At 42.2% G+C, this 12,984-nt stretch overlaps 1 protein-coding gene across 1 annotated transcript in view; it reads right to left on the reverse strand.

Annotated features, from left to right (window-relative positions):
• Positions 1 to 12,984, reverse strand: part of PPP2R5A (protein phosphatase 2 regulatory subunit B'alpha) — a 127,116-nt gene that overhangs the window by 61,458 nt on the left and 52,674 nt on the right. The window contains exon 2 of the mRNA XM_063443850.1: positions 4,914 to 5,110. Coding sequence (XP_063299920.1) covers positions 4,914 to 5,110 — 197 coding nt within the window. The remainder of the gene's footprint in view (positions 1 to 4,913; positions 5,111 to 12,984) is intronic.

Genomic DNA, 12,984 nt, shown 5'->3' on the forward strand with positions numbered 1-12,984 from the left:
ATCCCTGCTAGACTCTGGCTTGGCTCCCTTACATATTCAGAGCTCCGACTCCAAAATCCCCTCACAGACGCCACCCTTAGGGTATGGTGTTCACTACGCTTCACGCGCAGGCTCACCACATCACCTAATCCGCTTACCCCGATCACACATAACCCGTCTCTCGCGGACGGTCTCACCCCCGCGGCAATGCGAAATTTTCTCCAGACGGACTGGCTCTACCTGCATCAGTGGATCGCAGACAGAGCCCTTAAACCGTTACCCGATGTCATATCGACCCAGCGACCGACCCTGATGGACGCGTTCCACTATCACCAGGTGAAGACATACTACACAAATCTTCAGGGCAAAGACCACATTCACAGTCAACTGACTGACTTCGAACAACTGTGCACCGACAGAAAACACCTGGATCACGCTGTATCCCACCTCTACGTACGCCTACTGACACCGGACAATGAGTGCACACTAGGGTTCACGGACAAGTGGGAGAGGGAGACGGACACGCGCTTGACTGCCCAGGAGTGGGGCAAAATCTTTCTCCTAACCCACAAATGCTCCATTAGCTCCAAATACCAGGATATGAGCTACAAATTACTCACGCGATGGTATAGAACCCCGGAAGTGCTCAGACACATGCACGGTACAACCTCTGGCGACTGCTGGAGATGCCACTCCGCCCTGGGCACCACCCTTCATATTTGGTGGTCTTGCCCACGCATAGCCCCATACTGGCGCATGATACACGACAAAATTAAGGAAATCACAGACACAGACCTCCCATTATTGCCATTGACAATGCTCCTTCACCACACATCCATGCCCATTCAACAGTACAAAAAATCTCTCACAATACACCTGCTCTCTGCTGCGAAAAGCCTTATCCCGCTGCTCTGGAAAAGCCAGGCGGCACACACTTACAAGCAATGGGTCGACAAGGTTGAGGAGATCCGTGGGATGGAAATGCTAACTGCGTCCCTGCGGGAGCGCTCGGACAAGTGCGCCCTCCAATGGTACCCCTGGACGTCCTACACCGCACGGGGACGGGCCTGACCCCGTATTCCTGGCCCCCCAGGAGACGCCTGATATCCTTACCTGCTACCCCGACCCCTATCCCTATGACGAAGATTAGCTCCCAGACCCAGCCACCCCCTTCTATACCCAACCTTTGACTCACCTGACAGCTATAGACGCGCCTGTAATACATTTTACACCAGAGGAAGGTGCCCCACATCGCCAACCACAACCCGCCTAGGCGGACACGCTGTACATTGATTGTGACAATGTCATTGGTGAAACATTATACTCAACTATGTATCAATGCTGGGCTCGATATACTGAGCCGATGTATGTCATTCTTTGCAATTTGATGTTTGTTTCCCCCGCCCCTCCCCTCCCTTTCCTTTTTTTCTGTACCCCTCCCTTACTTGAAAAATCTCTCATAAATAAAGAATGTCTAAAAAAAAAAAAAAAAAAAAATTAAGTCCAGGCACTCAAGATTGCTGCAGGTTTGCTGGAACAAAAAGTGCAATATTTCAGCCTAGGTAGAGACCTTTATCAAGCTTGATAAAGGCCTCTGTGTCAGCCAAAATGTTGTATTTTTTGTTCCAAGAAACCTGACTTCCTGCAGCAATCCTAAGTGCCTGGACCCAATTTATTATATCTACTAAACTGTGTTATGCCAGCCCTGGCCCTGATAAGCACCTGAATTTTTAAGTATAAGTGCAGTATCTTCCGTTTGTGAATTATTTTTGGGGAAAACAGTAGGAATTCATATTAGATAATGAGGAGCAAAGAAAATCTTTATTCAATTTTTATTTTAGTTGTTACACTTGAGTTTAAAACAACTAGTTGCTTTATTTTTTTCTTAAGAATTTTAAAGGAACACTATGGGGTCAGGAAAACAAACATGTATTCCTGACCCTATAGTGTTAAAACCACCATCTAGCCCACCTGGGTTCCTCATGCCTCCCTAATCTTACTTTTATTTAAGTCTGAAGCTCTGCATGCAGTTTTGCCTCAGAAAAACAAGCTGTCTGCTGACATCAGAAGTGGTGACCTGATCCAATCACAATGCTTCCTCATAGGATTGGCGGAGACTGACAAAGAGGCAGATCAGGGCAGAGACAGCACAATTCAAACAGTCCTGGCCAATCACCATCTCCTCAATCAGTGCATCTCTATGAGGAAAGTTCAGTGTCTGCATGCAGAGGGAGGAGACACTGAATGTTTGGATGCATTTTAGGCAGCCATGACCCAGGAAGGATCTCTAAGCCATCTGAGGAGTGGCCAGTGAAGGTATCACTAGGCTATAAATGTAAAAAGACCGTGTTTACAACAAAAAGCCTGAAGGTAATGATTCTACTCACCAGAACAAATTCAATAAGCTGTAGTTGTTCTGGTGACTATAGTGTCCCTTTAAGCTAAAATATATGGGTGGATCTTATATTCTGGTAAGTAGTATATTCCAGAAGAAAAAAATGGTAGCTATGTGGCAGTAAAAGAGAGGAAGTAACAGATTCTTTTAAGTCCCCTGTGTCCCTTTACAAATTTAGATTAAGGGGACTTTCTAGTTCCCTAAAGCACTTACATTTGATTGAGTGCTTTAGGAGTTAACTGCAAGTCCCTGCAGGATTATTTTATTCAAGAGAAATCTGTTATAAATCCCATTAGCTAGTTAGCTACATCTCCTGGCTGTCAACCAGACAACTAAGAGTTTCCTTCCTCACTTGAGACTCTTCCAGTGCTCGAATGAAGTTAGGTTTAACAGATTTTCATTTTAATCTTGCAGTGCTGGAATGAGTATGAATAATAAAGAGCTTAAGGAAAATTCCGATTAAAACCAAAATCTCAATAGGTTATAAAACAATACCTTTAGATATTTTTTTATATATATATATATATATATATATATATATATATATATATATATTTTTTTTTTTTTTTTTTTAATTCAATGCCCCTTAAATGTTTCACCTGTAATTCAGCACAATGAGATTCCGCACGGCAGCTCATTCCACCTTCGCTTAAGTCATAAACTGATTACTTTTGTCAATAAACTGCTGCTCATAAAAGCAGTGCAAACTTTCGAAGCATGTACGGTTATCACCACAATTAACCATTCCAATGTTTATCTATGAGAACCATTGAATCCAATGCTTCTGTTAGAAAAGCATACTGAACTTAAAATACAACTGTTTTACATTAAAGGCGATGAAGTGCCTAGAGTGTCCCTTTAACCCCTTAAGGACACATGACATGTGTGACATGTCATGATTCCCTTTTATTCCAGAAGTTTGGTCCTTAAGGGGTTAAGCAAGGGTTAAAGCTTGCTAATGTTGAACAGAGATGAGAAGCATAAATGTAAGTCTTTCCTCTAGACAGACTACACCCAAGATCATTTACAGACACATTCAATTTATATAAAATCCTGGGATTTACACATTGACAGGTTGAGAAACAAATTGTGCAGCCCAGTGGTTCCTAAACCAGTCATCATGGCCCACCAACAGCCCAGGATTTATGCATTTCCCTATTTTATTCTAATCCTAGGATTTTATAATCTTCGATTTGATTTTTTTTTCCCCATGATAATTTAATAAGAACTAGATCAATGGACTTTATGGAGACACAAATGTGTCTTGCGTATTGAAGGCCATTCAGGATTAATTGAAAGAGTTTGTAAATGGTCTTGGGAGTATCAATTAAACCTGAATTGCCTTCAATAAGAGAGACACATTGGTGTCTCCATAAAGTCCATTGATTTAGTTCTTATTAATATCATGAAAAAAAAATAAACAAATTGAAGATTATAAAATCCTAGGACAGTGACAGGTTGAGAAACAAATTGCGCAGTCCAGTGGTTCCTAAACCAATTATCATGGCCCACCAACAGCCCAGGATTTATGCATTTCCCTATTTTATTCTAATGGGGATACTGACAAAACCTGGAATGTTGGTGGGTCTTAAGGACTGGTTTGGGAAACACTGATGTAGCCAATGCTAATGCCATTTAGTACAGGGCTTGACAAATTTGCTTGGAATCTAGGAGCCAGCAAGAAAAGTCCCTCAGCTATTAATTTGCTGGCCACCCCCCTCCCTCATCAATAAATGAGCCGGCCGCCCCACTCCCTCTCACAGCTCTCCATGAGCCGGTCTCCCTCCCTTACGTCTCAATGAGCCAGCCGGCCGCCTCCCTCAGTCAGCAGCCTGCCTCAGCCCACTGTGATCCGACTGCCCGCCTCTGCTCTCAGTCTGCCAGTCACCTGGGGGGCTGAACAGGCTCACAAATCCCAGGTGCCAGGACAAATTTCCTGGTCGTCATGGCAACCTGCCATCTGGGATTTGTCACGCCCTGATTTAGTAAGTATACTTTATGAAACGGTGAAGACTATTTAACTGAAAGAAACCTGCAAAAATGTACATTGAGATGCAGCAATGTCATGACAGGTTCACTTTAAGTTTCAGCAAAACTGGTAATCGTAAAGATAAATTACAATTTGCTAAAGCAATTAAATGTGTAAGTAAATAGCTACTTCCCTCCTATCCAGTGCCCACTACACTTCTATCACGTTGAATTCCTTTTTCCCCAATTTAATACTCTGCATAGATGTGTATGGTATTGAAGGTAGGGATCATAATTTTACACAGCTTTTGGAAAATCTATGGTGCTGTTCCCCGATAATGAGGTAAACCTTTTATCTGGTCCTACAGCATCCAGCTTCTGAAGGGCTGAGGAAGACAGATGTTGATACCACTGGCTCATTCACTGACTGATGGTGTCAGGAACTCTCAGCCAATGAATGAGGTTCTGTGCACAGAAACATGCATAGAATAGACAAGTGACAAAAGGATTCACCATGACTCGTAAAAAGCGGGTGGGGAACCTTTAAGGATGCAAGCAAGTAAAAACTTACCATTTTTATGATATCCGGGTAAGCAGGGTCAACAATTACACCTCGATTTGTAGACACGTATTCCACCAATTCATTTAATGTGGCTCTTTTGATTTCCTTGCTTTTTAGGTCAGATATAGAGTCCATGAAATCAAACAGTACACAACATTGCTGCAGCTTCTGACAGAAAAGGTCTTGTTGATCATTTGTAGTTGCATCTAGAAGGAGAGAACAGGATAATCTTTAGTTGTGTGTACTTTTGTATAAAATAAACTAAGATAAGAAGGCATCATTTCAAGAGAGACCTGGAGCAACTGTTTTATATCAGAACTCGAATGAGGGTGTCTTATAAAATGTATCAAGATTATTATGGAAATTTGACAAATGCAAGTCTGCAGTAGGTACTCAGTACTTCCCTAAATGTCTTTAAAGGGACACTAGTCACCAGAACAACTACAGCATTTCAGAGAAAAGGCAGTGTTTACATTACTGCCTAGAGAGACTTCTACAGAATGTCATACAGATGGCAACTAGAGGTGCTTGCACAATGTACAGCACCTACATTCAGCGTCTGCATGCTTTGCATTTAGACGCTGAACGGTCACCATTGAGATGCATAGACTGACGCAGCGTGAGGTTTTGCTGTGCATGTGCAATAGCCAACCAATGCTTTCCTATGGGAAAGCATTATATTGGCTGAAATCATTAGGTTTGATGAATTCAACCAAGGGGGCGGAGATCATTAAGTTTGCCAAGAAGTGGCCCAGTCAAGAGTCCTGACCTCAACCAGACTGAGATGCTGTGGCATGACCTCAAGAAAGCGATTCACACCAGACATCCCAAGAATATTGCTGAACTGAAACAGTTCTGTAAAGAGGAATGGTCAAGAATTACTCCTGACCGTTGTGCACGTCTGATCTGCAACTACAGAAAACATTTGGTTGAAGTTATTGCTGCCAAAGGAGGTTCAACCAGTTATTAAATCCAAGGGTTCACATACTTTTTCCACCTGCACTGTGAATGTTTACATGGTGTGTTCAATAAAAACATGGCAACATTTCATTATTTGTGTGTTATTAGTTTAAGCAGACTGTGAGTGTCTATTGTTGTGACTTAGATGATGATCAGATCACATTTTATGACCAATTTGTGCAGAAATCCATATCATTCCAAAGGGTTCACATACTTTTTCTTGCAACTGTGTGTGTATATGTATATATATATATATATATATATATATATACATATATACACACACACATACATACATACATACATACACACACACACACACACACATTTACACATATATATACTACACACTAATCAGCCACAGAAATATTCAGTAATGGTTTGAGGAACATGAAAAAAGTTCAAGATGTTGCCTTGGCCTTCAAATTCCACAGATCTCAAATCAGATTGTGCATCTGTGGTATTTGCTAGAACAACAAATCCGATCCACCTTGCAACTTGCAGGCCAAAAGATCTTCTGGTAATGTGGTGGTGCCAGATACCTCAGGACACATTCAGAGATCTTATAGCAACACTTTGTGGGAATGCCTTCTCACCCACAATACAATTAAAAACAAAAACGTGATACATGTGAACACACCGCAGAGCGCTAAAAATATATAAAAAAATAAATAAATAAAATGTGTATACACAGTGTGCTTACCCTGGAAAATGGAATATAGCAAGAATATACACCATATACATTAAAAAAAATGGAAAAATAAGGGGGGCGGAGCCTGACTGGCAAGAGGAGCAGACATGTGTGTCTGGAGCTCCTGCTAAACAAGCGGAAAAAAACAACCTTAACTCCGGCTAAACCGTGATTACACCCCACCGACGGGCAGCTAAGAGCCCAGAGGGGACTAAGCGTCTAACCCTCAGACTCTACTGAGCGGATTAAGCACGGGAGACCGAAAAGACACTGCTGCGGCCTACCACACCGAAACTGGGGAGGCAGCTGACCTTCCTGCTTCCTGGTATCCAGCTAGAGCAAGCAATCTCCTACCCCCCCCCCAACTGGACCGGAGGGGGTTATCCCGGTCCCTACTCGACTGCACACATCGAGGGGCACAGCACCGACATACAGACCCAGCACAAGGTTTTAACAAGCAAGGAAAGACAAACCAAAATGGCGACTGTCGCATGGCCTGCTGAGCCGACACACAAGCAGCGTGCACCAGCTCTCTGCTCTGCAGACCGCATGTTGAGGCGGCTAAATATGCACTTCCAAAGTCTGTGGACCGCTCTGGAGACACACCTGTTACCCGAACCGCTCCGACCCCAAGTCTGTGAACAGGGTGGCGGGAGACGAAGGGTGCAGAGAACTCCCTCGGGCCTAACGCACTCGAATAAGCCTGCACTTCCTAACGCTAGCCCACCTGGGCCGAGGGCCGCCAAGGGCTTGACCCGAAAACGTCGTCCACACGGACGGAAGGAGGACCGCCACAGAAGGCGACAGACCACCAGATCCCCCCGTTACCCCTGCTATGGGACAGACCCGGCCCATGGAGGAGCCCGGGTCAGTGGTTTAAAGACGTCGGCCTTAACCCCGGCCTGGGGCTGGAGGGAGGACCCACCTCGCCCCCGCCGAACAGCCGCCTCCGTACCCTCCTCTGCCTCATACCTTCCACGGCGGGGAATATACAAACCATCACAAACCCTGCATATCTCCAGCAACCGGCCAGGTCGAACAGGTCAGCCACGGAAGGCTCACCGCACCGCAGCACGCGACAGGCAGACAAAGCCACAATTGCACCAGCGGATCACTACTCCCCGGCAGAGAGAAGAAGAGGACAAGGCACCGGGCACTCAGAGCCGCAGGGTAATGCGCAAGCAGCTTGCTGGACCTTGGCAACCAAGCTATGGCGGCCTACCACAAAGGGGCATCGGCTGAGTGGCCCACTGGGACTTTAAATACCCAGGCAAGAATTACGGCACCCAAAACCCGATAATGCCCTATTTACCTCTATCTTTACTGCTAATGCTGTTTAATTTATAATTGTCTCAACCTTGATAGCTATACCTGTCACCATAATGTGAATAGAGGGGCCTCACTTAACATGTCCACAAAGTTATATTAGCAACGTTATATCTAGTGTTTTCTCCTATGTGGCCATCAACTTATAATATCTAATAGTGGTCTCCACCCTTGCAATACAGAGGCTTTAGAAGGGCTACTATCTGCCTCCCTACCTTAGCCTGCTTGCCCCACACTAAAAGATCCTAGCATAGAGCATATGTTGTCTTAGGCGTTGTTTCCTATTGTGTCATAGCTAAATATTTACATCACCTGCCCTCACAAGCAGCACAAGTGAACATACTTAACAAGCGACATCAATATATATTAAAATAAGCAGCAGAATCTAATGCATAGTTAATATACCCAATTGTTGGAATGACTACTCGCCCTAGCCGGGTTAGCACTGTAAGACAGATAAGCAATGTTTTAACTTGACCTATATATTTAATCTTCTGTTGTTTCGTGTTATGCTGTTTGACCTAACCTTGTACCATGGACTACACCAGAGACAAGACGTGCCCCCACAGGCACAAATGCAGCAACGCAGCACGAGCTCATGGACTATGCATGAAACTAAGCAAACGCCTCTGAGTCAGGCTATGTTCGTTATAGGCCCTGGCATATTTGTTTTATGTTTTCTATTGTCTTAAAACCCACCGGGCAGCACAGCATTAGAGACGAAGATCTAAGACATGTAATTTTTAAGGTCAATCTTCATATGTTATAACGCGACTGCCTTCACATTATCTAGCTACCACCTAGCAAATGACGGGCTCTGGGTGCATAAATCTGTAGCCACCCCTCACCAGGTTTAGACTAGCCCGTTTCTGCAACTGTACACATATGTTAACACTCTATGCAAGATGTCGCTCACTAACTTACTGCCTGTAGTTTACTGTTTATAATTAAGCACGTCACAGCATGTACCCTAGCTATGCCTTCACAAGCACAATTTCTACAAAGTACAGCCTAGAACAAACGATAACCCTATATGTCTTAGTACCTTATTGCAATATACTCTGTTGCACAAACAGCGAGAACCACTTAGAGATAACCCTAACCAATTGCGCAGTCTTATTGAAGAAGATGTTTATGCTATAGTTATCAGCGGAGTTTAACAATTTATTATTATTTTTACACTCACGAAATAGGATGCAACTTTCTGTTACTCGATTATAATATAAAAATGTGCAATGTTTTTCCCTGCCGAACCAATGTACAATATTGTCGACACTCTACACGCCCTAGCTGTTATGGCAGAGCGTGATGTTTGTGATTCTCCATGCACAATAAAATAAAGAATTTAAAAAAAAAAAAAAAATGGAAAAATAAGGAAAACAAATCTAGTGTAAATGGTTATTGTAGGAGTTCTAAATGGTAAGAAATAAACAGATCCACTTATGATTCTAAGCCTCAAAATATTGGTTCAGTAAACAGCGCCTCTATGCTCTTAAGGCACCTTCACATGGATAGGATTCCAAGCTTGAATTATAGACAAAAGAAAGAACTCCAAAAGTGCGGCATGTATATCCCACTTACAATTAATTGAGAGATTAACTAAACTCACCTTATATAAAGCCCAAGACTTCTTGCTCTAGATTATAAAAGCTTGGTGCCACTTCATGGGGTGGCAGAAACCAAAAGGATGATCACCCGAATCGAAGATCAGGCAGGACAATGAATGTAGCTGAGTAAAATGTATTTCTCTTACAAAACAAAGCAGCTAATAAACCGATATAAAAGCAATATTGCACTCAACAGGTAAATCAGTCATCTGGTAGAGTCCATGGCACAACTTTTTTGCAGCACTGTCTTTCAGTCCTCTCAGACTTTCTCTCTCTCCCCCCCCCCAAGATAAATATATATTTATACTAAAAAGGGTTCCTTTAGGTTTTTAGACTTTAACATGCAATAAAACATAAAATACACAAACAAAAGCAACAACTACATCACAAACTACCACAGAGCAACAGACTGTTTTCCTTAAGTCAATCTGCTACTATCAAAGAGTAGTTCAATCAACCTTACTTTAGGTTATAGTTAAAGAAACATGCATCACTTGACAATTGTTTTAAACCAACACTTTTACAACAAATCCATAAACTAAAATAAAGTAGAAAACTTTGAAAAGTAGGTAAACGTTTATTAACTTTATTAGATTGTATTGTTGGGCACGTCTCTCAGCTAGGGGAGTTTGTTCATAACCCAATCCCTCCCCCTCACACACAGAGGGACAGTCTAAGGCAAGTAAAAAAAAAAAAAAAAAAAACTTCCCTGCCACTGGACCCACAACGGATATGTCTGTTTCGAGGGTCTTTGATAAACATGCAGAGACCCAACATTGACATATCTGCATTAATTGTTTACCCCAAGATGACAAAATTTGGTGACAGATAAAGACAAACTCTCATACGGCGCTATGAATCAAATAGGAAGATCAGTACAAAGATACGCACTCACGATCTTACCGATGTATAACTTATAACAAAACATATGTTTTGATTGATCTCACCAATGTGCTTCTAGGTTTTGGATATATTTCAGAGATTAAGCAAAAAAAAATAAAAAAATAAACCATAAACCTAATAAGCATTTAATCTGAAGGACTCTTACAAACATGGTGTTCCTTTTTTTTCATATATCACACAAAAATTAATTTATCTATGTACCCAATGTAACAAATTTTAGACAAAAAAAAAAGTCAACTAAAGAGGTTTAACCCCTTAAGGACACATGACATGTGTGACATGTCATGATTCCCTTTTATTCCAGAAGTTTGGTCCATAAGGGGTTAAAGCAATGTTTCAAGCATCATTCTAGCCGTTTCCTTTGCACAGGTTCTGTCTTGCCATACTAGTTATTGTATCCCTATACTGGCAGAGTTATCCACTAGTAAGAATGGTCAGGATTTAAAAAGTTAATTTCAGGGCAAAGTAGCTAAACTGGAATCAAAGCTGACTTGGAGATTTTTTTCCAATTTGGCTTTTGTGGCCCTAAAATTTAATTCTTGAAATTGGGTTCCGAGTTCTTGACAATATTCACTTTAGTGAATAACCTTGATAATGTCTTGAGGAACTACACTGTGCCCTGGCCACACCAATGCATGTATGCAGCATTCCTCCAGGGCAAGCAGGCATAAAAAAAAAAAAGTCCCCTACTCGCCAAACTGAATCCTTCCAGAGGTCTGTGAAGGAGCCCATTTTGCAGACAAATTCGGATTTGAGGGTACAATGCCAAACTATAAAGTAGAAAAGTACTTCTTATGACAGCCTCCCAGGTTCCAATCAATGGATCCTTTTTTTCAGCACGTCACTAAGGATGCAATATCTCACATGTTGCTAGGATACAGCTCTCAATACAACCTAAAATAACAGTCTCCAGAGGTAAAGATAATATCACATTTAAGACGAAATAGGAACTGCTAAGAAACTCTAGAATCCTTTCTTTCCATGTATTTTTAAACATGCTAGTGACGTGGAATTAATAATTGGGTGCCACAGGGTTGGAGTGTATAATAAAAGTGAGTGCTTGCTCATGAAATGGCAAGCTGCTATTATAAAGTGTGACACAGATTGAGATAAAATACACATGATTTAAAAAAAAGAGTTGGGGGAGTTAGAGCTCGGCAGCCAAAAAGATATAATTCACCAAATACAGTTTGCATATTTTCCTTTAATTATTTTATGGTTTGCGAATATATGTTCTCAAAGTAAATATTGATATAGTAAGCACAGCAATTGCAAGAGTAGTTAATTACAGACTGGCAGAAGAGGATATGGAAACCCATGTTTTACATTCAGGAATTAAAGGGACACCTGAACAACTTTAGCTTAATGAAGCAGTTTTGGTGTATAGAACATGCCCCTGCAGCCTGCTCAATCCTCTGCCATTTAGGAGTTAAATCCCTTTGTTTATGAACCCTAGTCACACCTCCCTGCATGTGACTTGCACAGCCTTCCATAAACACTTCCTGTAAAGAGAGCCCTATTTAGGCTTTATTTATTGCAAGTTCTGTTTAATTAAGATTTTCTTATCCCCTGCTATGTTAATAGCTTGCTAGACCCTGCAAGAGCCTCCTGTATGTGATTAAAGTTCAATTTAGAGATTGAGATACAATTATTTAAGGTAAATGACATCTGTTTGAAAGTGAAACCAGTTTTATTTTCATGCAGGCTCTGTCAATCATAGCCAGGGGAGGTGTGGCTAGGGCTGCATAAACAGAAACAAAGTGATTTAACTCCTAGATGACAGTGAATTGAGCAGTGAAATTGCAGGGGAATGATCTATACACCAAAACTGCTTTATTTAGCTAAAGTAATTTAGGTGACTATAGTGTTCCTTTAATTATGAGGGATTCTATTAGGGATCGACTGATTATCGGTTTTACCGATATTATCGTCCGATATTCGGTATTTTCGGCAATATCGGTATCGGACAATATATATGCCGATAATACCTCCTAGGACCGCCAGGCTCATTACAAGCCCGGCAGTCCTGGGGGGGGGGGGGGGGGAGAGGGGGCCACAGGAAGCTGTTTCTTAACTTTCTTGCAGCTTCTCCAGCTCCCTGTCTAAAATTTAGCGAGGCCCGCGGCCGCAGAGCGTTGCCACGGGTTACGCAGGGGAGCTGTAGGAGCTGCAAGAAAGGCAAGAAACAGCTTCCTGCGGGGGCCCCCCCAGTATTTAACAAGCCACCGGACCACCAGGGAATACGATATCCCCCCTCCCTGGTAAGAAGCAGGGGGGGGGGGGACAAAAAAAAAAAACTAATTTAAAAAAAAAAAAAAAGATTATTTTTTTTAATTATTCAAATTTAAAAAAATGCTCCCCACCCCCATTTTACACAAATTACATCACTACACACACTGCATTCACTATACACACACACTGCACAAACACACTCGGCATTCACTATACACACACACTACACAAACACTCTGCATTCACTATACACACACAAGAGGTGCACCGAAATTCCGGCGGCCGAAAATGGACCTAATCCATTTCGGCCGATATTGGCACATATCTGCAGAAAATAGGGCGTTGGGATTGGTCACCCATG

This window comes from Pelobates fuscus, chromosome 2 (genome assembly GCF_036172605.1).
Source record: "Pelobates fuscus isolate aPelFus1 chromosome 2, aPelFus1.pri, whole genome shotgun sequence".
Lineage (NCBI taxonomy): Eukaryota > Metazoa > Chordata > Amphibia > Anura > Pelobatidae > Pelobates > Pelobates fuscus.